The 25,275-nt window shown below is 47.2% G+C and overlaps 5 protein-coding genes and 1 long non-coding RNA gene across 6 annotated transcripts in view; 3 read left to right on the forward strand and 3 right to left on the reverse strand.

Moving 5' to 3' along the window:
• Window positions 1–5,177: 5,177 nt before the first annotated feature.
• Window positions 5,178–13,458, reverse strand: LOC139248207 (zinc finger protein 239-like). Its single transcript, XM_070871961.1, has 3 exons — window positions 13,375–13,458; window positions 12,506–12,588; window positions 5,178–6,217 (listed from the first exon to the last, which is right to left on the reverse strand). Exon 3 carries the CDS (start codon window positions 6,108–6,110, stop codon window positions 5,349–5,351), a length of 762 nt encoding a protein of 253 aa, XP_070728062.1. The 5' UTR covers window positions 6,111–6,217; window positions 12,506–12,588; window positions 13,375–13,458; the 3' UTR covers window positions 5,178–5,348.
• A 4,075-nt stretch (window positions 13,459–17,533) lies between these two features.
• On the forward strand, window positions 17,534–18,284 carry LOC139248121 (histone H1-like). Its single transcript, XM_070871870.1, has one exon. The coding sequence runs from the start codon at window positions 17,550–17,552 to the stop codon at window positions 18,282–18,284; it is 735 nt and encodes a 244-aa protein (XP_070727971.1). The 5' UTR covers window positions 17,534–17,549.
• Window positions 18,285–20,496: 2,212 nt separating this feature from the next.
• Window positions 20,497–20,799, forward strand: LOC139248343 (histone H4-like). Its single transcript, XM_070872136.1, has one exon. The coding sequence runs from the start codon at window positions 20,497–20,499 to the stop codon at window positions 20,797–20,799; it is 303 nt and encodes a 100-aa protein (XP_070728237.1).
• An 826-nt stretch (window positions 20,800–21,625) lies between these two features.
• Window positions 21,626–22,036, forward strand: LOC139248091 (histone H3). The gene has a single exon (XM_070871841.1). It carries the CDS (start codon window positions 21,626–21,628, stop codon window positions 22,034–22,036), a length of 411 nt encoding a protein of 136 aa, XP_070727942.1.
• A 741-nt stretch (window positions 22,037–22,777) lies between these two features.
• Window positions 22,778–23,164, reverse strand: LOC139248296 (histone H2A type 2-A-like). Its single transcript, XM_070872077.1, has one exon. It carries the CDS (start codon window positions 23,162–23,164, stop codon window positions 22,778–22,780), a length of 387 nt encoding a protein of 128 aa, XP_070728178.1.
• Window positions 23,165–23,441: 277 nt separating this feature from the next.
• The window catches only part of LOC139248183 (uncharacterized), a 28,221-nt gene continuing 26,387 nt past the window's right edge, over window positions 23,442–25,275 (reverse strand). Inside the window, exon 3 of the long non-coding RNA XR_011590999.1 lies at window positions 23,442–24,770. This is a non-coding gene — a long non-coding RNA (uncharacterized lncRNA). The remainder of the gene's footprint in view (window positions 24,771–25,275) is intronic.

Raw genomic sequence — 25,275 nt, forward strand, 5'->3', positions numbered from 1 at the left:
AACCAGATTGTTTTAGAAAAAATTAAGAACTTGAAAATAGATCGAGCAGCAGGGCCGGATAATACCCCCCCGAGGGTCCTCCGGGAGATGGGACATGTGCTGTGCGAGCCCCTGGCCTGTATTTTAAATAGCTCACTGCAATCTGGAATGGTTCCTACAGACTGGAAGGAGGCTAAGGTAGTCCCCATTCAAAAAAATGTGACAAGGCAGACCCGGGTAACTATAGGCCCATCAGTTTAATATCAGCAATAGGCAAGATGCTTGAATCAGAAGGGATGCAAGATATGAATACTTGGATAGGGAGGGACAGATTGGGGACACCCAATATGGCTTCATAAAAAAAAGAGTTCATGTCTCACAATTTTAATTGTATTTTTTGAAAAAGTTACAAAGTTGGTGGATGAGGGAAGCCCAGTAGACATTGTCTACTTAGATTTGCAAAAAGCTTTTGACAGGATACCACACAAGAAGCTTCTCGATAAGATGGGAGCCTCTGGTATTAGTGGAAATATATTGAGCTGGATACAGATCTGGCTGGCAAGATGCAGGTAAAGAGCAGTTATAGATGGATTTGGATCTGTTTGGAGACCGCTCACCAGTGGTGTCCCGAAGGGATCAGTGCTGGGACCGTTGCTTTTCACTAATTATATTAAGGATCTGGATTTTGGGGTTGGGGGCACAGTTTGCAAATTTGGAAATGATACCAAGATCTGTGCAAGTGCTAGAACTGTGGAAGAGGCTCGTCTGATTCAGGCAGATCTTAAAGTGTTGGGAGTCTGGCCTCATGACTGGAAAATGATGCATAACTTAGATAAGTTCAGTGTTATGCATGTGGGCAGGGCAAATGCTCAACATTCGTAAACCCTCTCGGGAAAGGCATTAAAGATGGTGGAGATAGAAAGAGATTTGGGCATTCTAGTGCATACATCCTTAAATGTACATGAGCAATGCTGTGCAGCGATAGCTAGAGCAAATAGGGTGTTGGGTGTATCCATAGGACAATGGAGTATAAGACGAGGTGTACTGTTTTGTCCTGATACAACACCTTAGTCAGGCTGCACTTGGAAAACTGTGTCCAGTTTTGGTCTCCTCACATGGTGGGTGATATTGAGGCTCTGAAAAAGGTGCAGAAGAGGGCCACTAGACTAATTCCAAGTCTAAAGTATCTTAGTTATCAAGATAGGTTAAAAGAGTTGGGACTCTTTTCCTTAGATCAGCGTAGACTTAGGGGGATATGATTGAGGTTTATACGATAATGAACGTGAAAGTGTTCCAGCTGACTGTTTATTTCAATGAAGTAGGTTAGGCAGGACCAGGGGCACAAATTTAAGTTGTATAAGACTACATCTAGGTTAGATGTCAGGAGGTGCTTCTTTTCCCAGAGAACAGTAGACCTCTGCAACAAGCTGCCCTCTCATGTGGTGGATACAGACTCACTGAATTCCTTCAAGCAAAAGCTGGATTTGTTTGTGGATGCGGCGGAGATTAACACTTACAGAAGGTAGGTACTGCAGAGAATTTAATGGCCAGAGTGATCTCCTGGACTAGTTTCAATCGCTTAGATGGGTCGGAGAGGAATTTCCCATATTTTATTTTCCCAAATTGGCCTGGGTTTTTTAAATGTTTTTTTGCCTCTCCCAGGAGATCACATGGATTCGGGTGGAGTGGAATGTATATGCTGTGATATATCGCAATTGTGTGGGACAGGCTTGATGGACCAGATGGTCTTTCCCTGTCCGTCATTTTTCATATGTATTGAAACACTTCCTCGACACCTTCCTGTCGAAGATTACAAGAGCAGGTGCAGCACTGGTTAGATTCAGAGTAAAGCTCCCTCTACACTATCTCTTCAAACAATCCCAGGGCAGGTACAGCACGGTTTAGATACAGATAAATTCCAGACCCCAAATTAGAGCCCTCATGCCCCATGGTGACAGGCCCGGGTAAGCAGGGTCACTGGCCGCCATCTTGCACAGGGCGGGTTCAGGGCGCATGCATGGTTCAGCAACAGAGAATGGACGGGGCTTCAGGGTCTCTGTTCCCAACTGGGTCCCAGTGCCCGAGAGATGGAGCATCCTGGGTAACAGGTTTTTCATCATCTTAGAATCAGAGACTGGTTACAACACGGAAGGAGGCCGTTTTGCCCATCAAGCCCATGCCGGCTATCTGCAAGAGCGTCAGCTAATCCCACTCCATCTACTCTGTCCAGACCCTTCATGATTTTGAATACCTCTGTCAAATCTCCTCTCAATCTTCTCTGCCCTGAGGAGAACAACCCCAGCTTCTCCAGACTATCCACGTAACTGAAGTCCCTCATCCTTGAATCATTCTCATAAATCTTTTCTGCACCCTCTCCAAAGCCTTCGCATACTTGCTAAAATGCGGTACCCAGAATTGCCCCATCTCAGTCAACAAGCTCCTCGCTGGAGTGAAACTAAACTACAGAACCAGTGGGAACCTGTTCAACTTTCGTCGTCTCCAGGCCAGGTCCAAGACCACCCCAACCTCGGTCGTCGAGCTACCATACGCGGACGATGCCTGTGTCTGCGCACATACAGAGGCTGAACTTCCAAATCATAGTCAACGTATTTACTGAGGCGTACGAAAGCATGGGCCTTACGCTAAACATCCGTAAGACAAAGATCCTCCACAAACCTCCCCCCCCCCGCCCCCGCCCCCCAGTCATCAAGGATCCACGGCGCGGTCCTGGACAACGTGGACCATACGGGAACCTCTTATCAACAAGAGCAGACATTGACAACGAGATTCAACACTGCCTCCAGTGCACCAGTGCAGCCTTCGGCCGCCTGAGGAAAAGTGTGTTTGAAGACCAGGCCCTCAAATTTGTGACCTAGCTCATGGTCTACAGGGCTGTAGTAATACCTGCCCTCCTGTATGTCACAGAGACATGGACCATGTACAGTAGACACCTCAAGTTGCTGGAGAAATACCACCAACGATGTCTCCGCAAGATCCTACAATGCCCCTGGGAGGACAGATGCACCAACATTAGAGTCGTCGACCAGGCCAACATCCCTAACACTGAAGCATTGACCACACTTGATCAACTCCGCTGGGCAAGCCAGACATGAGACTCCCAAAGCAAGTGCTCTACTCGGAACTCCTTCACGGCAAACGAGCCAAAAGGTGGGCAGAGGAAATGTTACATGGACATCCTCAAAGCCTCCCGGAAAAAGTGCAACATCCCCACTGACACCTGGGAGTCCCTGGCCAAAGACCGCACTAAGTGGAGGGCATGCATCCGGGAGGGCACTGAGCACCTCGAGTCTCATCGCCGAGAGCACACAGAAATCAAACGCAGGCATGGGAAAGAGCGTGCGGCAAACCTGTCACACCCACCCTTTCCCTCAACGACTTATCTGTCCCACCTGTGACAGGGACTGTGGTTCTCATATTGGACTGTTCAGCCACCTAAGGATTAATTTTTAGAGTGGAAGCATGTCTGCCTCGATTCAGAGGGCTGCCTATGAAGATGACCCAGAATTGGACACAATATTCCAGTTGAGGCCGAACCAGTATTTTATGCAGGTTCAACATAATATCCACACTTCTGTACTCTATACTTCTATTCATGAAGCCTAGGATCCCATAAGCCTTTCTAACTGCTTTCTCAACCTGCACTGCCACCTTCAGCGATTGGTGCACATATACTCCTGGGTCTCTCTGTTCATGCACCCCTTTAAAATTGTATTCTTTAGTTTGTATTTCCACTCCTCTTTCTTCCGACCAAAATGTATCACTCTTGAACTTTTCTATGTTAAATTTCATCTGCCACATGTCCATCCATTCCACCAGCCTGTGTATGTCTTTCAAGATCTATCACTATCCTCCTCACTGTTCACTGTACTTCCAAGTTTTGTGTCATCTGCAAATTTGGAAATTGTGCCCTGTACACCCAAGTCTAAGTCATTAATATAGATCAAAAAAAGCAGTGGCCCCAGTACTGACCCCTGGGGAACACCACTTCCTCCAGTCTGAAAAACAACCGTTCACCACTACTCTGTTTGTGTCACTTAGCCATTTTCATATCCATGCTGCACTGTCCCGATTTTGCTGGTATTGGTAACACGCCCAGGCTCACTAAACACAAAACCTAGTCTGTTAATCACTTTCAGCTACTGAAAGTACCTCACAGCATCTCTTCTACCTCCAATATGTGAATAGAGCATCACGGCTGCAAACCTGGATAAGTTTATATCCACTCAGCAAATCTATTTAAGAAAAGCCTGTAGACCGATGAGACACTGTTAAGGTGCCAGTGTGCTGCTGGTTTGCTCGGCATTTTGCCTGTAATGGACTCTGTATTTTGGTCTCTGTATTTAAGGAAGGATATACTTGCATTGGAGGCTGTTCAGTGAAGGTTCACTAGGTTGATTCCAGAGATGAGGGGATTGACTTATCAAGAAAGGTTGAGTAGTTTGGGCCTATACAAATTGGAGTTCAGAAGAATGAGGTGATCTTATCAAAACATATAAGATGAGGAGGCTCAACAAGGTGGATGCAGAGAGGATAGTTCCACTCATATGGGAAACTAAAACTAGGGGACGTAGTCTTAGAATAAGGGGCCGCCCAATTAAAACTGAGGTGATGAATTTCTTCTCTGATGGTTGTAAATCTATGGAATTCTCTGCCCAAGAGAGCTGTGGAGGTTGGGTCTTTGAATATGTTAAGGCAGAGATAGACAGATTTTTGAGTGATAAGGGAGTAAAGGGTTATGGGGAGCGGGCAGGGAAGTATGGCTGAGTCCATGATCAGATCAGCCATGGTCTTATTGAATGGCGGAGCAGGCCTGAGGGGCCAAATGGCCTACTCCTGCTCCTATTTATTTTCTTATGTTCTAACTGAATATTTCTCCCAGTGTAACCTTGTCTGTAATGAAATGTGTCTTTTAATAAGCCTCAGGTCCTTGCTCATGTCTGCTGTAGATTCCGGAGTTGATTCCGGAGATGAGGGGGGTCGACTTATGACGATAGGTTGAGCCTATACACATTTGAGTTCAGAGGAATTAAGTGATCTTAGTGTGGCCCTGAAGGAATGTGACCAGGCTGAAATTCTGTTCCCCCTGTATGATCCTCCCACCAGATTGTCCTTTCTTAGCTCCAGCCAGGTGATGCAAAACATTCAGGGTGGGAAAGACAAAAATCCACAGCAATATGTTGAAAGCAACACTAATTTATCTGTCTATATATCAAATATTAAATTCCAGTTCAGCTACAGGAGTTATTAACATCAGCGTTACAAGAGATATAAACCCCAACTGTCAGAATGAACACAATTCAGTCCAGGATGTGATTAACAGCAGCAACAGCAGAATCCAACCCCTGCAGTCACTTGTGAACTCGCTGGTGTCTCAGCAGGTGGAATGACCGAGTGAATCTCATCCCACATTCAGAGCAGCTGAACGGCCTCTCCCCAGTGTGAAGTCGCTGGTGTATCAGCAGGTGCTGTTTGCTTTTAAAACTCTTCACACAGTTAGAACATTTAAAAGGTCTCTCCTCAGTGTGAACTCGCTGGTGTCTCAGCAGGGCGAATAACTGAGTGAATCCCTTCCCACAGTCGGAGCAGGTGAACGGCCTCTCCAGAGTGTGAACTCGCTGGTGTGTCAGCAGTCTGGATGATACAGTGAATCCCTTCCCACACTCCGTGCAGATGAACGGCCTCTCCCCAGTGGGAACTTGCTGGTGTCTCAGCAGGTGGGATGATGCAGTGAATCCTTTCCCACAGTCGGAGCAGGTGAACGGACTCTCCCGAGTGTTAACTCGCTGGTGTGTCAGCAGTCTGGATGATACAGTGAATCCCTTCCCACACTCCGTGCAGATGAACGGCCTCTCCCCAGTGGGAACTTGCTGTGTCAGCAGGTGGGATGATGCAGTGAATCCCTTCCCACAGTCGGAGCAGGTAAACGGCTGGTACATTTTCAGCTGGGACGGGTAGTTGAATCGTTTCCCACAGTCCTCACATTTACATGGTTTCTCCCCAATGTGACTGCGCTTGTGTCTCTCCAGGTTGGATGATTGGCTGAAGCCTTGTCCACACACAGAGCACGTGTACCGTTTCTCCCCACTGTGAACGGTGCCTTCTGCTTCCATGGTCAAAAGCTGATGATATTCCGGTCCCGATGTATTGAGTGACTGTCAGATCTTGAAGTGATGTTTGATTTGAGCTTCCAGTCGACAAATCCTCCCCTTTTAATACCCTATAAAGTGAATTTCAAACAGGAAAAACGGAGTGTGAGAGGGAACCCACAAAAACACAAAGGCAGGTTGTGAAATTGAGCTTGATGAATCTGGTCATTTGTGGGGCCGGCACTAAAAAAAAGTGACAGTGAAAGCTGCCGGATTGTCATAAAAACACATCTGGGTCACGACTGTCCTTCAGGGAAGGGAACCCACCTCCCGTGACAGTCCCACCTGGGAAATTGTTGGTCCCACTGGGCCCAGAAGTACTGGAGGTGAAACCCAGCAGCTTCTCCCTCCTCCCCACTCCAGCTCAAACTGATGCAACAAACAGACCCACACAGGAGGTCAGGGAGAGACTTCCACATCCAGCGCCCTCCCTGATAGAGCGACTGGGAATTGCTGGGCCTTCTGCATAAATGCAAGTGGTGTGCGGGTGGCACTGCCCCCGGGGTTTGCTGGTTCCAGGCTTGGCGACTCTGACTCAGGGCCTGAGAGCTGCACTCGATGTTGCCCGGGGCCTGAGAGCCGCACTGGATGTTGCCCGGGGCCCAAGAGCTGCACTCGATGTTATCCGGGGCCTGAGAGCCGCACTCGGTGAAAAAACAGGCAGACAAAAAGCAGGAAACTGTAGACCAATTAGCCTAACATCTGTTGTTGGGAAAATGTTGGAGTCTATTATTAAAGAAGCAGCAGCAGGACATTTGGAAAAGCAAAATTCGGTCAGGCAGAGTCAGCAAGGATTTATGAAGGGGAAGTTAAGTTTGACAAATTTGCTGGAATTCTTTGAGTATGTAATGAACAGGGTGGATAAAGTGGATGTGGTGTATTTGGATTTCCAGAAGACATTTGACAAGGTGCCACATAAAAGGTTACTGCACAAGATAAAAGTTCACGGGGTTGGGGGTAATATATTAGCATGGATTGAGGATTGGCTAACTAACAGAAAACAGAGAGTCGGGATAAATGGTTCATTCTCAGATTGGCAATCAGTAACTAGTGGGGTGCCACAGGGATCGGTGCTGGGGCCCCAACTATTTACAATCTATATTAACGACTTGGAAGAAGGGACCGAGTGTAACGTAGCCAAGTTTGCTGATGATATAAAGATGGGAGGAAAAGCAATGTGTGAGGAGGACACAAAGAATATGCAAAAGGACACAGTTAGGCTCAGTGAGTGGGCAAAAATTTGGCAGATGGAGTATAATGTTGGAAAGTGTGAGGTCATGCACTTTGGCAGAAAAAATATCAAAGAGCAAGTTATTATTTAAATGGAGAAAGATTGCAAAGTGCTGCACTACAGCGGGACCTGGGGGTACTTGTGCATGAAACACAAAAGGTTAGTATGCAGGTAAAGCAAGTGATCAGGAAGGCCAATGGAATCTTGACCTTTATTGCAAAGGGGCTGGAGTATAAAAGCAGGGAAGTCTTGCTACAGTTATACAGGTTATTGGTGAGGCCACACCTGGAATACTGCGTGCAGTTTTGGTTTCCATATTTATGAAAGGATATACTTGCTTTGGAGGCAGTTCAGAGAAGGTTCACTAGGTTGATTCCGGAGATGAAGGGATTGACTTATGAGAAGAGGTTGCGCCTCTACTCATTGGAATTCAGAAGAATGAATGAGAGGTGATTTATCGAAATGGATAAGATTATGAGGGGGCTTGACAAGGTGGATGAAGAGAGGATGTTTTCACTGATAGGGGAGACTAGAACTAGGGGGCATAATCTTAGAATAAGGGGCTACCCATTTAAAACTGAGAGGAGAAATTTCTTCTCAGAGGGTTGTAAATCTGTGGAATTCGCTGCCTCAGAGAGCTGTGGAAGCCAGGACATTGAATATATTTAAGATCGAGATAGACAGTTTACTAACCGATAAGGGAATAAGCGGTTATGGGGAGCGGGCAAGGAAGTGGACCCGAGTCCATGATCGGATCAGCCATGATCGTATTAAATGGCGGAGCAGGCTCGAGGAGCCATATGGCCAACTCCTGCTCCTACATTTTATGTTCTTATTTTCTTATATTGTGCGTGTCTGGTATATGAATGTGGATTGACTCTATCTGCCCATCTCTGGTATGTGGATGAGGGTTAACATAGAAACATCGAAAATAGGTGCAGGAGTAGGCCATTCGGCCCTTCAAGCCTGCACCGCCATTCAATGAGTTCATGGCTGAACGTGCAACTTCAGTACCCCATTTCTGCTTTCTCGCCATACCCCTTGATCCCCTTAGTAGTAAGGACTACATCTAACTCCTTTTTAAATATATTTAGTGAATTGGCCTCAACAACTTTCTGTGGTAGAGAATTCCACAGGTTCACCACTCTCTGGGTGAAGAAGTTTCTCCTCATCTCGGTCCTAAATGGCTTACCCCTTATCCTTAGACTGTGACCCCGGGTTCTGGACTTCCCCAACATTGGGAACATTCTTCCTGCATCTAAACTATCTAAACCCGTCAGAATTTTAAACGTTTCTATGAGATCCCCTCTCATTCTTCTGAACTCCAGTGAATACAAGCCCAGTTGATCCAGTCTTTCTTGATATGTCAGTCCCACCATCCCGGAAATCAGTCTGGTGAACCTTCGCTGCACTTCCCTCAATAGCAAGAATCTCCTTCCCCAAGTTAGGAGACCAAAACTGTACACAATACTCCAGGTGTGGCCTCACCAAGGCCCTGTACAACTGTAGTAACACCTCCCTGCCCCTGTACTCAAATCCCCTCGCTATGAAGGCCAACATGCCATTTGCTTTCTTAACCGCCTGCTGTACCTTCAATGACTGATGTACCATGACATCCAGGTCTCGTTGCACCTCCCCTTTTCCTAATCTGTCACCATTCAGATAATAGTCTGTCTCTCTGTTTTTACCACCAAAGTGGATAACCTCACATTTATCCACATTATACTTCATCTGCCATGCATTTGCCCACTCACCTAACCTATCCAAGTCACTCTGCAGCCTCACAGCATCCTCCTCACAGCTCACATTGCCACCCAATTTAGTGTCATCCGCAAATTTGGAGATACAACATTTAATCCCCTCGTCTAAATCATTAATGTACAATGTAAACAGCTGGGGCCCCAGCACAGAACCTTGCGGTACCCCACTAGTCACTGCCTCCCATTTTGAAAAGTACCCATTTACTCCTACTCTTTGCTTCCTGTCTGCCAACCAGTTCTCAATCCATGTCAGCACACTACCCCCAATCCCATGTACTTTAACTTTGCACATTAATCTCTTGTGTGGGACCTTGTCGAAAACCTTCTGAAAGTCCAAATATACATCAACTGGTTCTCCTTTGTCCACTTTACTGGAAACATCCTCAAAAAATTCCAGAAGATTTGTCAAGCATGATTTCCCTTTCACAAATCCATGCTGACTTGGACCTATCATGTCACCTCTTTCCAAATACGCTGCTATGACATCTTTAATAATTGATTCCATCATTTTACCCACTACCAATGTCAGGCTGACCGATCTATAATTCTCTGTTTTCTCGCTCCCTCCTTTTTTTTTGAAAAAAGTGGGGTTACATTGGCTACCCTCCACTCCATAGGAACTGATCCAGAGTCTATGGAATGCTGGAAAATGACTGTCAATGCATCCGCTATTTCCAAGGCCATCTCCTTAAGTACTCTGGGATGCAGTCCATCAGGCCCTGAGGATTTATCGACCTTCAATCCCATCAATTTCCCCAACACAATTTCCCGACTAATAAGGATTTCCCTCAGTTCCTCCTTCTTACTAGATCCTCTGACCCCTTTTATATCCGGAAGGTTGTTTGTGTCCTCCTTAGTAAATACCGAACCAAAGTACTTGTTCAATTGGTCTGCCATTTCTTTGTTCCCCGTTATGACTTCCCCTGATTCTGACTGCAGGGGACCTACGTTTGTCTTTACTAACCTTTTTCTCTTTACATATCTATAGAAGCTTTTGCAGTCCGTCTTAACGTTCCCTGCAAGCTTCCCCTCGTACTCTATTTTCCCTGCCCTAATCAAACCCTTTGTCCTCCTCTGCTGAGTTCTAAATTTCTCCCAGTCCCCGGTATTTCTGCTATTGCTGGCCAATTTGTATGCCACTTCCTTGGCTTTAATACTATCCCTGATTTCCCTTGATATCCACGGTTGAGCCACCTTCCCTTTATTTATTTTTATGCCAGACAGGGATGTACAATTGTAGTTCATCCATGCGGTTTCTAAATGTCTGCCATTGCCCATCCACTGTCAACCCCTTAAGTATCATTCGCCAATCTATCCTAGCCAATTCACGCCTCATATCTTCAAAGTTACCCTTCTTTAAGTTCTGGACCATGGTCTCTGAATTAACTGTTTCATTCTCCATCCTAATGCAGAATTCCACCATATTATGGTCACTCTTCCCCAAGGGGCCTCACACAACGAGATTGCTAATTAATCCTCTCTCATTACACAACACCCAGTCTAAGATGGCCTCCCCCCTAGTTGATTCCTCGACATATTGGTCTAGAAAACCATCCCTTATGCACTCCAGGAAATCCTCCTCCACCGTATTGCTTCCAGTTTGGTTAGCCCAATCTATTATGTATATTAAAGTCAACCATGATAACTGCTGCACCTTTATTGTATGCACCCCTAATTTCCTGTTTGATGCCTTCCTGTGTGTGTCAGTTTCTAATACAAGAATGTGGGTTTTATCCTGTACCTGTCAATTTCTGCTAATTGCCTGTGGGTTTCATTCTGTATCTTTCCATTCCTGGTGTGTGAGTGTGTGTTTTGTGCTGTATCTCTGTTCTGTGAATGTGAGCTCTACTCCACACCCGTCATTCTCCAGTATGTTCGTATTGTTTTATTGTGTACCACCAATTCCTGGTAGGGAATTCGTTTTACTTTCTGTCAATTTTTGTTGTGGAGGTGAGTGTTTATGCTGAATCTGTCGGTCTCTGGTAAATGAGTCTGAATTTCACTCTGTATCTATCTGTCTCTGGTATGTGAGTGTGGGACTTTCTCTGTATCTCTCCATTTCTGTTATGGGAGTCTGGGTTTTATTCTGTACCTGTCAAGTTCTGATATGTAATTGTGGGCCTTACTCTATACCTGCCAGTTTCTGCTTAATTGAGAGTGGGCTTTTCTTTGTACGTGTCAGTTTCTGGTATGGAAGAGAGGTCTTTACTCTGTACCTGTCAAGTACTAAGTGAGTATGGCATTTCACTGTGTCTGTCAATTTATGTTATGGGAATATGGATTTTAATATGTCAGCCTCTGATATGCGAGTGTGGGTTTTATACTGTATCATAGTCTCTGATATGTGTGTGTGGGTTTTATACTGTATCTCTCAGCCTCTGATCATGAGTGTGTGGGTTTTATACTGTATCTCAGTCGCTGATATGCGAGTGTGGGTTTTATACTGTATCTTCAGTCTCTGATCTGTGAGTGTGTGTATTATTTTGTACCTGTCAGGTTTTGGTATGTGTGTTAAGGTTTAATCTGTGCCTCTAAGTTTCTGCTGTGTTGGTCTGGGTTTAATCTGTACCTATTTGTTCCTATTACTTGATTGTGTGTTTTAGACTGTACCTGCCAGTTCCTGCTGTACGAGTGTGGAATTTGCTCTGTATCTGCCTGTCTCTGGTATGTGAACGTGAGTATCAATTTTACTTTTTACCTGTATTTCTCTGATATGGGAGTGAAGATTTTGCCTTCTACCTGTCATTTTTCTGGTGTGTGCGTGTGGGTTTTACTCTGCCCCTATCAGTTTCTGCGATGCAAGTACCAATTTTACTTATTGCCTTTCAGTTTTTGGATATGTGCACATGGGATTTACACTTTACCTGTCACTCTCTGGTGTGCAAGTGCGGATTTTATTCTGTTACTGTCACTTTCATAAATGTGTGTGTGTGTTGTATACTGTATCTGTCAGTCTATGGTACAGGAATGTGGGTTTTGTTCTGCACCTGTCGTCATCTGGTATGTTCGGGGGGTTAAATACTGAATCCGTCGGATTCTGAAACGTGAATATGGCTTTTGCTCTGTACCCGTCAGCTTCTGATATGCGAGTATGGTTTATACTATCTATTTGTTATTTTTTCCGATCGGTGTTTTATTCTCTACCTGCCAGTTTCTGGCAAGTGAGTGTGGGTGTTTTTAATGTACCTGCCAGTGAGATCGGTTTCAGTGGTGAAATAGCATCTGATTTTACTGCTCCTCGTGACTAAGATTCACAATGTAACTCTGCCACTTCGGATCACTGTGCGACTGACTGATTCTGCTGCCTGTGATAATAGGATTGAGGCCAGTTCTGTGTCCCTATGCTCTGTAAATGATAATATACTTACTGTATGGGAGAAGGAGCTGCCTGAACTGTTCCTCGTGTTCCGGGTGGAGGAACATTTGTTCTGGCTGGTTGAAGAATTTTGCTCTGAGAATAATAATACAAGAACAATATTAGTCATAAGATATAGATGCGGGTGAAGATTATGATGTATCTGAGGGAGCGACAATGTATCACTCGATCACCAGCAACACGGTTCTGGAGAAGTCAATGCACCAGACAATATAACCAGTTTTAAAATATCTTCTCCCACACTCCTCTCCTGCAATAGATGCACTTTGTGAAACTCCTCACATCCTCACTGCCAGGCTGTGTTTCCACTGTTCACTGTCCATGAACAACAGACACGGTGAGATTGGAACTGAATCAGGAACATTCACTGCTGCTTTCTTTCCCCAAATCAGTAATGATTTGAAAGAGCGAGGTGATTTACTTTCTCTGTTACCTTACACTGTCCAAACACAGCCCGAGAATGGCCTCTCCCTTCCCCCACTCACTCCATGTTCCGGAACTAGTTCCTGCTCCACTCTGCCTCTGACAAACAAACAGCCCCCGCCGGAACTAAACCAGGAACGTTCACTCCTGGTTAGGAGAGAGAAAGCAGCAAAGATTGTAAACAGCAGATTCTGCCCATTCTGTCTCCCTTCCCCCTGGACACACACTGTCCACACACAGCCCGAGAATGGCCTCTCCATCCCCCCACTCACACCACGCACTGACACTGGTTCTTGCTCCACTCCGCCCCTTACACACAGCCCCCGACTCCCGCTGAACTCTCCCCAGACTCAGTGCCGGTCTCTGAGCCCATCTGCGGACACGCTCCCAAAGCGCTGCGCTGCGCTGCTGTAAGGAGGCTGCTGCTCGCTGCCTTACCCCGGGGCCGCGGGCTCTCCATTTCCGGCTGTTTGAAACCATCTTCTTCCGCTCACTGAGTGAATGGTGATCACAGGCAGGATTGGGGGAGGGGACGGCGCATGCGCTCTTCTGCTCACTGGATATCGACACAGGGGGCGGGGCTAGACCGCGCATGCGCAGCTCTCTGCAATAATTCAGCCTGAAAAAATCAAAATGCACTTTTCCCAATTTACTTTTATCAAAATCTGACAAAGGAACTGGGCCTGGGGGGAAAGGACAGAGAATGATTAAAGCTGGGAGCCTTGCCCCTTGGAGATGCTCAATTTCGGATCATTCCGTGCAGGGTGTTTCTCTCTCCATGAGCCCATCTTCACAAAGCAATCCTGCAGAAACATCGGAGGGACGAGGGAGTGGGAGTGTTTGCTGGGACCGTGCAGGAGTTAATATCTGACAGAAAGAGTCCGAGATTAGTTTAAACACTCTCACTGTGAGTAATATCGAAGTGTACAATCAAGAGGTTATAGGTAGGGAGGAACTTATTACAATCACTGTCACTAATGAAGTAGTACTCGGTGAAATAATGGGACTAAAGGCGGACAGGTCCCCTGGACCTGATGGCTTACATCCTGTGGTCTTAAGAAATGTGGCTGTAGAGATAGTGGATGCATTGTTTGTAATCTACCAAAATTCCCTGGATTCTGGAGAGGTCCGAGCACAAATGTAACACCCTTATTTAAAAAAAGAGGCAGACAAAAAGCAGGAAACTATCGACCAGTTAACCTAACATCTGTCATTGGGAAATGCTGGAGTCCATTATTAAGATGGCAGTAGCAGGACATTTGGAAAAGCATGATTCAATCAAGCAGAGTCAGCATGGTTTTATGAAAGGGAAATGATTTTGACAAATTTGCTGGAGTTCTTTGAAGATGTAACAAGCAGGGTGGATATGGGGGAACCAGTGGATGTGGTGTATTTGGATTTTTAGAAGGCATTCGATAAAGTGCCACATAAGAGGTTACTGGACAAGATAAAAGCTCACGGGGTTGGGAATAATATATGCTTGGATAGTGGATTGGTTAACGAACAGAAAACAGAGAGTCGAGATGAATGGGTCATTTTTAAGTTGGCAAACAATAACTAGTGGGGTGCTGCAGGGATTGGTGCTGGGTACTCAACTATTTACAATCTATATTAATGACTTGGACGAAGGGACTGAGTTTAATGTAGCCAAGTTTACCGATGATACAAAGATGGGTGGGAAAGCAAATTGTGAGGAAGGCACAAAAAATCTGCAAAGGGATATAGACAGGCTAAGTGAGTGAGCATAAATGTGGCCCATAAGAACATAAGAAATAGGAGCAGGAGTAGAACATATAGTCCCTCGAGCCTGGTCCGCCATTTAGTGTGATCATGGCTGATCCGATCATGGACTCAGGTCCACTTCCAGATGGAGTACAATATTTTGAAAATGTGAGGTTATCCACTTTGGCAGAAATAATAGAAAAGCAAATTATAATTTAAATAGAGAAAAATTGCAAAGTGCAGCAGTACAAAGCGATCTGGGGGTCCTCGTGCATGAAGCACAAAAAGTTTGCATGCAGGTACAGCAAGTAATCAGGAAGGCAAATGGAATGTTGGCCTTTATTGCAAGGGGAATAGAGTATAAAAACAGAGAAGTCCTACTACAACTGTACAGGGTATTGGTGAGGCCACACCTGGAGTACTGTGTACAGTTTTGGTCTCCGTATTTAAGGAAGGATATACTTACAATGGAGGCTGTTCAGAGAAGGTTCACTCAGTTGATTCCGAAGATGAGGCGGTTGACTTATGAGGATAGGTTTGAGTAGATTGGGCCTAAAAACATTGGAGTTCAGAAGAATAAGAGGTGATCTTATTGAAACTTATAAGATAATGAGGGGACTTGACAAGGTGGATACAGAGAGGATATTTCCACTCATGGAGCAACTAAAACTAGGGGACATAATCTTAGAATTAGGGGCTGCCCATTTAAAACTGGGATGAGGAGGAATTTCTTCTCTCAGAGGGTTGTAAATCTATGGAATTATCTGTGCCAGAGAGCTGTGGAGTCTGTGTCATTGAATATATTTAAGGCAGAGACAGACAGATTTTTGAGCGATAATGGAGTAAAGGTGTTGTGTTTGGAGTAAGTGTGAACACTGTGAGCTCAAAGTAAAGTGTGACCTTAGTCTTTCATTGCAGGTCTCCAGAGTGCCTCTCCAACCTGGGAAGCCTCCTTAAATAATCGTGCTCCCAAAGGATTATGGGATCCTTGGGACTCCAGGGGATGAGCCCTCTGGTGGCTGTACAGAGTAAATACAAGTATACAGAGGAACAAAAGGTTTATGCGGAGCGGGCAGGGAAGTGGAGCTGAGTCCATGATCAGATCAGCCATGATCTTATTGAATGGCAGAGCAGGCTCGAGGGACCAAATGGCCTACTCCTGCTCTGATTTGTTATGTTCTTGTGGCCCTGAACGGCAAGATTGCAGACAGTACAACAGACAAGCGAGTGACAAATGTGAGACACTGTTTCTCTCACTCTCTGACACTGTCCCGCAGTGTGAGATTCATAACGTGTCTGTCTCTGGTACAATATCAGTGAGAGAGGAGACTGCATCTTCTGTCTCTCTGTTGCTATCACAGGTCAGTCTAGAACTGATACTGTGCATGTCTTTCTGTGCCTCACCGTCCTACCTCGCACGCTTCTGTCTCTCGCTCAGCTCTCTCCCCTCGCTCTGCCTCTCTGTTGCTATCCGCGCTCTCTTGTACTGGTTGTGAAGGCGGGATACTTTTATTTAGCGTGATGTGGAAACACTGTTGGAAGTGCAAGAAAGATAATGTCTCTGTTTCTCTCTCTGGTGCAATACGTGAAGGTGTGGCACTTTTACTGAGCGTATTATGGAAACATAAGAACATACGAACATAAGAATTAGGAACAGGAGTAGGCCATCTAGCTCCTCGAGCCTGCTCCGCCATTCAACAAGATCATGGCTGATCTGGCCGTGGACTCAGCTCCACTTACCCGCCCGCTCCCCGTAACCCTTAATTCCCTTATTGGTTAAAAATCTATCTATCTGGTACAAAGTGTAAAACTGATACTGTATCTGTCTCTGTGTCTTTTCCGCTGGTGCTGTACATTAATGTGTGATACTATTATTGAGCGTAATATGGAGACACAGTTCAGGAGTTTAAGATTGATACTGTGTCTGTCTCTCTGTTGCTCTCTCTGATAGCCATCTCTGGGTGTTGAGTATGGGATTGATAGGACACCAGTTACTCTTATATGTCCCTCATTTTCGGAGGAGAGAGACAAAGAGAGGCTGCAGGGGCGGTGAGCTCATAATTTGTATTTTCATGTTAGTCAAACATATTTCTGCATTCGAACAATAGCAACTTAAAAGCAGATATGGGTTAAGCTAGCCACAGCTGTGATTGGCTCCTGCCCCTGAATCTGGGAACAGACACTGTGAGGAGCGCCGGCCTCAGAGTGTTTAACAATTACCGAGCTGGGAAACTACAACTGACCCGAGAATCGGCAGCAAATCCGAGTGGAGAGGAAAACCTGTGCTGGGAACAGATTTCTCATTCCCAGAAAGTGCTGTGAATGTGCAGATTTCAACATTGTGTGAGCGAGAGTGTGTTAAAGGGACGGGCGGGTTAGACTAATGTCACTGTGTTTGTGTGTCCGCTCTCATCGCCGGATTTCAGAGTCCCTCTTGTGTAAAATTCAAAGATTTCCCTGTCACAGGATCGCCCTGCTGCCCTGCTCAGGCCTGAAGTGGGAATGAATCAGAAAGTTTGATTTGATTTCAAATTTCAGTCAAAAACAGAGAAAATATCCGCGATCGGCTGAGAGAGCGCGACCAGTGCAGCAATGAAATGGGTTTAAATCGAAATTGCTGCCTTCAATTCGGATGGAACTTTCTCGGCTGCAAACATCCCAGTCTTCGGGACAGAAAGAGGCCAGTCTGGGAATGTGGAGGGCTCGAGTTGAATTGGAATCGGAGAGTTAGTGAGGAGAGAGAAACACAGAGAGGCTGGAGGGGCCGGGAGCTGACAGCAGGATGTCTCCTCCCCGTCCGCTCGCTGCCTTTAAGTTGCTCTGTGTCGCCGCCTCTCGTTTCATTTCTGACCCAGTTCTGACTGTCAGAGAGATTTTCCAGAGTCGCGGACATGACTGATACTGCAGCCGCCGAAACGGCTCCTCCTGCCGCCGTCGCTCAAACCAAGGCTCCCAGCAAGAAGAAGAAGGCGGCTCCCCGCTCCGGGCCAGCTGGTCCCAGGTTGGGTGACCAGATCCTCAAGGTTGTGGCCGATGGCAAGGATCGCAGGGGAACGTCCCTGGCCGCGATAAAGAAGGCTCTGGCGGTCAAAGGCGTCGACGTTGAGAAGCGCGGCTTCCAGATCAGGTTCAGTATCAAGAAGAATGTGATGAATGGTTCCCTGAAGCAGATCAAGGGCACGGGCGCCTCGGGCTCATTCAAAATCGCAAAGACGGATCCCCAGGAAAAAGTGGGAAAGAAGGTGAAGAAGCCAACAGCCAAGAAATCTCCAGCAAAGAAAGCAGCAGCCAAGAAATCTCCAGCAAAGAAAGCAGCAGCCAAGAAATCTCCAGCAAAGAAAGCAACAGCCAAGAAATCTCCAACAAAGAAAGCAACAGCCAAGAAATCTCCAGCAAAGAAAGCAGCAGCCAAGAAATCTCCAGCAAAGAAAGCAGCAGCCAAGAAAACGAGCACCAAGAAGGCGCCAACTGCAAAAAAGACAGCGAAACGGCCGGCTGGGAAGAAGGCGGCGGCGAAGAAGCCCAAGAGCCCCAAGAAAGTGAAGGCGGCCAAAAAGGTGGAGAATCCGAGGCTGAAGGCCACGCCCAAATCAACAAAGGCCAAGAAAGCAGCGCACAAAAAGTAAATAAAAAGGCAACTTCTAAACGTTTAAACCCAAAGGCTCTTCTCAGAGCCACCCACGCCTCTCAGAAAAGAGCTGATCGCCTCCCCCAGTGTCTGAACCCACCCCTTCCCCAGTGTCTGCACCCACCCCTCCCCCAGTGCCCACAATAAAACACAGAGAATGGGATGTCCGGCCCGGGCCTCACTGTAACTGGGGTTTGAGTCCGGCTCCAGTCTCAGTTCCTGGTCACTGTCATTTCACAGATCAGGGGGAAGAGTCTCTGAGACAGTGGGACTGGCGGCGATACCCCGCTTCACAACTCAAACCCCAAACACCAGATTCTCCAAATCAGCTGGAATAAGGTGTTTGTAAAGTGCTGAACCGGTCTGTGAGAGGAGATGGAATAAGGTCTGAGATTGACAGGGAACGGAGTATATAGGCGGGAATATTTCTGATTGTTAATTGTACCGGGACCTTATTTAAAAGCTTCTAGTCCCTGGAAGCCTTGAATATGAATTCCGAGTCTGTAAGGGTTTGTGCAGAGCGCTGTGTATCGGTTGGCGGTTGCAGAAAGCTGGAGGTGGAGCTGGAAGATCAGAGGCGGCGCTCTGCTCTGTCTCTCAATCTTGATTCTGTCTCCTCCCCTGCCGCGCTCTCTGTTTAACCTCTCACTCTGTCTCCTCCCCTTCCCGCCTCTCTCACTGCGCTTTCTCAGTCAGGTCGGGGCCAGCCCTGTAACAAAGAAGCCAGGAGCAGTTGGTTCCTCATTCAGGAACAGTTTGAGTGAAGAATCATCATGTCTGGATGAGGTAGGATTGTGGGAGCAGCACTCCCTCTCCATTGCAGGAAAGAACCTGGTAATCAGGAGTGAGGTGCTCTCAGTGTTGTTGTACGTAGCGCAGGTCTGGCCCATCTCACGCTCCTGTGCCGCGGTAGTCACCCAGGCCGTCTTCAACTTTGTCTGGATGTCCAAAATAGACTGTCCGCAGAGACACGATGTAAAGTCTCTGGGCAGTGGAAGAAAGGATGTTCCGAAGTGGCCACCTTTGTGTGCGGCTGCATCAAGCTGTGCATGAACCCCCGGTACGCAAACACCAAGTGTTACTACGTGCTCAGGTTCTACCTGTTCCCGAAGGATGGGTCTGGCCATGCTGCTGCGAAATGCCCCCACCAGTTGGACCATGCCTGTCCACCTGTCCCGTGGAAAAGATTTTCAGAAAAAAAACCTTTGACCACATGGCCATAAAGCAGTAGTCAGCACATAAGGTCCTGGACACCCTATGAAAGAAGGAGAGGGTGGACCCTGTCGGGTGGTTCCCCGAGCAGACTGTCGAACTCGTTTGGCAGAACGTCTCATCACCGGAGCTTTCACACAAGCACCAAGATGTAGCTTGGTTGGCGGTGAGGAGAGCCCTACCCGTCAGATCCTTCATGCACAGCCGGCGTCTCAGCAGCACTGCATGGTGCCTCTGAGTCAGCTGCGGGACGGACGAAACTGTCACCCATCTCCTTCATGATTGCGCCTTTGCAAGGCAGGTCTCGAAAGAGATGCTGTGGTTGCTGTCGAGGTTCATCCCAAGCAGTTCCGTAACACAGATGGACTGTTCCCAGCGACACACACCGAGACAGACATCATCTGCTGCTGGAGGGTCATCAACTCGGTGAAAGACGCACTTTGATCTTACCGAAATTTGCTGGTCTTCTAGAGCAAGGAGATGTCCACGTCTGCGTTTTGCAGACTAGCGCACTCCAGGATCCAGGAGTACGTACTGAGGGACGCACTAAAAATTGGTACAGTCGCTGCAAAGGCACGTGGGGAAGAGCCACAGTTTAAAGCCCTTCTGCCACAGGGGCAGAAATCAGTATAAAACTCCCCTCGGGCTGTACTTGTAAACTTTCTGTATACATAGAGCACCATGATCTGAAAACACCTACCTAGTGCCATGTATAATGCAAGTTCTCTTTAGTAATGTATGTTGTAAAGAATTGTAACTGTACCCTCACTCATTCTGTGTACCGTATAGTGCCACATGTAACGTAACTTGATGACTGTATTACGGATTGCACTCAATTGTACCTTGTAATGTAAAGCAAGCAAATGTATTGAACGGAACTGCCGTCAGCATCTAAATGCATTGTATGGAATTGCTGACCGCATCCAAATGTACTGAACTGCTTTCCAATGTATAGTGCAATTTTTTATATGGATAAAGTATATTTTGAAATTAAAAAAATGTCTGGAGGAGGTAAAGGACTGGGCAAAGGCGGAGCCAAGCGGCACCGTAAAGTGCTCCGTGATAACATCCAGGGCATCACCAAACCCGCCATCCGCCGCCTGGCTCGCCGTGGCGGTGTCAAGCGGATCTCGGGTCTGATCTACGAGGAGACCCGCGGGGTGCTGAAGGTTTTCCTGGAGAATGTCATCAGGGACGCCATCACCTACACCGAGCACACCAAGCGCAAGACGGCCACTGCCATGGATGTGGTGTACGCTTTCAAACGGCAGGGCCGCACTCTCTATGGATTCGGCGGCTGAACAACTCCACCCTTTCCACCCAGCACAACACAAAGGCTCTTTCAAGAGCCACCCACCGCCTCACAGAGAGAGCAGTGAACTGGGGATGGGAGGGTGGACAGTTTGGTTGGGAAATTATTTCAGCTATTTAATTAAAGGAAAGAAACACTTGCATATATATAGCGCCTTACACGGCCATCGGACTTCTCAAAGCCAATGAAGTACTTTTGCAGTGTAGTCGCTGCAGGAATATGAGATTATTAAATATTTGAGAACGATATTTTTATATGAGATCAGAAACTCCTGGTGTCCCGGTCACAATCAGCGGGCGGGGATACACAGTCTCCCCTCACAGATAATCCTGTCATGTTGTGAACTTTGTGTGTGAGAATCGGTGAAACGGGACGGCACTGGCGGGATGGATGCGGGACTTTGTGTTTACAGGATGCAGTGACCGGGGAATTATTCCCGCCCGGTACTGGGAATGGGACAGAATTAAAACCGGAAAGTTAAAGAGAATGGGATTGGTGATTTATAATGGGGCACCATCGAGGTTATAAAGAGCCGGATTCTTAAATTGCTGGCGGGAAATTAGAGTTTCTTTAATCTCTGTTCGTTGAGACTCTGAAATTGGCGGGCTGTTTGAAATTGACGAACTGTCAGTTTCATTTCAGTCAATCATGGCCCAGTAATCCCCGCCCTTCCCTTTCGCTCTCGGTGATTGGTTGAAACATGATTGGCGGTCGGGTTATGACCAATCACAGCCCGGGGGCGGACCCTGACAGACACTTTAAAAGGACCATTCCCAGTCTGTGTGTCCCAGATTGTGCTGAGATCGGTTCAGAAGATGGCCAGGACCAAGCAGACAGCGCGCAAATCGACCGGAGGGAAAGCTCCTCGCAAACAGCTGGCGACCAAAGCAGCCCGGAAGAGCGCTCCGGCCACGGGCGGAGTGAAGAAGCCTCATCGCTACAGACCCGGCACCGTGGCTCTGAGGGAGATCCGCCGCTACCAGAAATCCACCGAGCTGCTCATCCGCAAGCTGCCCTTCCAGCGCCTGGTGCGGGAGATCGCTCAGGACTTCAAGACCGACCTGCGCTTCCAGAGCTCGGCCGTCATGGCCCTGCAGGAGGCCAGCGAGGCTTACCTGGTGGGGCTCTTTGAGGACACCAACCTGTGCGCCATCCACGCCAAGCGAGTCACCATCATGCCCAAAGATATCCAGCTGGCCCGCCGCATCCGCGGGGAGCGCGCCTAGACTCCCCCTGCCCGGGCTCCAAACTTTAGCACCAAGTGCAACAACGGCTCTTTTCAGAGCCACCAAATCAACAAAGGAAAGAACTGCGACCGTCTCCACGCAAACTGGCCTGTGTACACATCGTGCACGTCTTGTAGTGTTGCTATAACTGGGGCTTTATACAGTGCAGGCGGTGATCCAGGTATCGATGCGAGTCAGATGCCCAGTGTACCGACTACACCCGACCAATGGGGGGCGCTAACTATAAGTGGGAGATCTGATAGTGAATTGATCCCTTTGCACAGACCGGGATAGATTCCAGAGGGGACGAGCTTCCTGTAATCTGTATCTCACCTTTAACCCAGCTCTTCATGCGGGCACAGGTCGGATACTATTTGGGATATTTTAAATTAGCCATGAGCTGCAATTCCATCCTTTTGTACGCAAATTTAAAAAGGGTAAAAGTCCTCATGGATCAATGTGTTCAGAATGTACATATTTCTCCCTATGGAATTATTGCCCCTATAAAAGTCAGTGAGCCCATCAACCACTCATTCCTTTATACTCGGCTCTTATCAGCCGGTTCATATACGGCTGTGCCAACATGTTCAATGACTAGCGGTCTCACGTTCAGCTTCCGTCTATTTTGTATTAAATTAGGTCGGACAGTTGTGTTCCACAGAACAGAAAGCAGCCCTTTCACAGATAGTGTGGGTGGCTCTGAAAAGAGCCTTTGGGTTATTAGATTAAATCCTGTCCGCTTTACTTGCTCTTGGGCGCACTGGCGGTTTTCTTGGGCAGCAGCACAGCCTGGATATTAGGCAGCACCCCGCCCTGAGCGATGGTTACCTTTCCCAGCAGCTTGTTGAGCTCCTCGTCGTTGCGGATGGCCAGCTGCAGGTGTCTGGGGATGATGCGGGTCTTCTTGTTGTCGCGGGCCGCGTTGCCGGCCAGCTCCAGGATTTCAGCGGTCAGATACTCGAGCACAGCAGCCATGTAGACCGGGGCTCCGGCACCCACACGCTCAGCGTAGTTCCCCTTTCGCAGGAGCCTGTGAACACGGCCCACAGGGAACTGCAGTCCGGCCCGGGAGGAGCGAGACTTGGCCTTGGCCCGAACTTTACCGCCTGTTTTTCCTCTCCCAGACATTTCCACAATCCACACGTTCCGAAAATGAATGAGAAACTCCTCCCACATCTGCCTTTCTTGTACCTTCTGGAGGAATGCAGGGAGCGAATTTGTGATTGGTAGCTCGGTGGTGCATTTCATTGGTCTTTTCAGGTGACCAATCACAGTCTGTTTAGCCCACCAATGAAAGTAGGGCGGAAATTACTGTTTCCAACAGTCAGAATATCGATTTTAATTCAAAAACCCCGCCAAGAAATTTAAAACAGCGGATTATGTTAATATAAATCCACCATTCGTCAAAGATTTCCCAACACATTTTAATTAATTTTGTCTTTTACATATTCCCCTTGCAAGTTCCAGGCTGTTACAATCAGGATTAAATTCGGGTACTATTTCAAACTGTCTAATAGGCGGGAATCAATCCCCACCGATTCTGTAACGGGACACATTCCAACTCAATCTTTGTAAAAGTTGGGTTTCACAGATTATCGATCGATCCCTCGCAAAGGCGGGAGTGAGCCCAGAACTGGGTGTCCTTTTGTGAAAAGAAAAGAGAGATAGTGTTCAAACTGCCCCGGTTCTGGTCTCTAAGAACTCCCATTCTGGGTTGTTGCACTGCGGGGAGTGTCGGCTTAATAAAGAGACTGACCCGCAACAGGAATTGAAAAATAAACTGGAAAAGGGCTTGCGAGAGAGAATGTGTGACTGAAATCTGAGTCTCAGCCCCTCAACAAGCTCCTAATTCGGCAGGCGGTGTAAATGAACGGGTCTGAGAGCACAGGGAAACAGCGACCAGGGGCCGTGATGGTAGTTGGCGGAAAATTTCAGCGATGCTAAGGTGGAACCGGACAGTGAAACTGATATCTGAGAATTCAAAACTAAATCTGCAGCTGGATGTGTAAAAGTTCTCAAACATACTCGTTCTCTACCACAGAAAGTTGTTGAGGCCAATTCACTAAATATATTGAAAAAGGAGTTAGATGTAGTCCTTACTACTAGGGGGATCAAGGGGTATGGCGAGAAAGCAGGAATGGGGTACTGAAGTTGCATGTTCAGCCATGAACTCATTGAATGGCGGTGCAGGCTCGAAGGGCCGAATGGCGTACTCCTGCATCTATTTTCTATGTTTCTAGGAAATAATTACAGTAAACCGAGTCTAAAGGGAGATGCGTTTGTGCAGCTCTTTGAGAGGTTGTGGGTGGCTCTTAAAAGAGCCGTTGTGTTTGGGGTTTGATCTCTCAAGACAGCGGGCAGTCTCACTTGGAGCTGGTGTACTTGGTCACCGCCTTTGTCCCTTCCGACACGGCGTGCTTGGCCAGCTCCCCGGGCAGTAGCAGGCGCACGGACGTCTGGATCTCCCGGGAACTGATGGTGCGGCGCTTGTTGTAATGGGCCAGACGGGAAGCCTCACCCGCGATGCGCTCGAAAATTTCGCTCACAAACGAGTTCATGATGCCCATGGCCTTGGAGGAGATGCCGGTGCCGGGATGAACCTGCTTCATCACTTTGTAGATGTAGATGGCGTAATTCTCCTTCCTCGACTTTCTGCGCTTCTTGCCGCTCTTCGCTGGGGTTTTCTTGATTACTTTCTTGGCGCCTTTCTTGGCGGGACCTGTTATCTTTTCGTCTTTTTTAAAAATTTCAAAATATACTTTATTCATGTAAAAAATTTGTACAGTACATTCAAAAGCAGTTCAGTACGTTTAGCTGCGGTCAGCAATCCCACACACTACATTTGGGTGCTGACGGCAGTTCCGTTCGATGCATTTCCTTGCTTTTCATTTCAAGTACAATTTGGTACAATACGGGATACCTTGTAGTACATTCAACAAAATTACATTACATTAAACGGAATGGGTGACGGCACATTTACATTTTTTTTTCTTTCTTTTCAACGTGCATTACGAAACAGACCTTACATTGTACATGGCACTACATAGATGTTGACAGATCATGGTGCTCCATGTACATGAAAAAGAAGTTGCACGTACAGCCCGAGGGGAGTTTTGTACTGATTCCTGCCCCCGGGTTTACCATGGCAGAAGGGCTTTAAACTGTGGCCCTTCCACACCGTGCCTTTGCGGCGACTGCACCAATTTTAAGTGCATCCTTCAGCACGTAATCCTGGATAT

The sequence above is a fragment of the Pristiophorus japonicus genome, unplaced genomic scaffold (genome assembly GCF_044704955.1).
Source record: "Pristiophorus japonicus isolate sPriJap1 unplaced genomic scaffold, sPriJap1.hap1 HAP1_SCAFFOLD_29, whole genome shotgun sequence".
Taxonomy (NCBI): domain Eukaryota; kingdom Metazoa; phylum Chordata; class Chondrichthyes; family Pristiophoridae; genus Pristiophorus; species Pristiophorus japonicus.

Excerpts from the sequence above, each read along its gene's own strand:
- LOC139248121 (XM_070871870.1), top strand. The coding sequence starts at position 17,550 with ATGACTGATACTGCAGCCGCCGAAACGGCTCCTCCTGCCGCCGTCGCT.
- LOC139248343 (XM_070872136.1), top strand. The coding sequence starts at position 20,497 with ATGTCTGGAGGAGGTAAAGGACTGGGCAAAGGCGGAGCCAAGCGGCAC.
- LOC139248296 (XM_070872077.1), bottom strand. The coding sequence starts at position 23,164 with ATGTCTGGGAGAGGAAAAACAGGCGGTAAAGTTCGGGCCAAGGCCAAG.
- LOC139248207 (XM_070871961.1), bottom strand. The coding sequence starts at position 6,110 with ATGGAAGCAGAAGGCACCGTTCACAGTGGGGAGAAACGGTACACGTGC.
- LOC139248091 (XM_070871841.1), top strand. The coding sequence starts at position 21,626 with ATGGCCAGGACCAAGCAGACAGCGCGCAAATCGACCGGAGGGAAAGCT.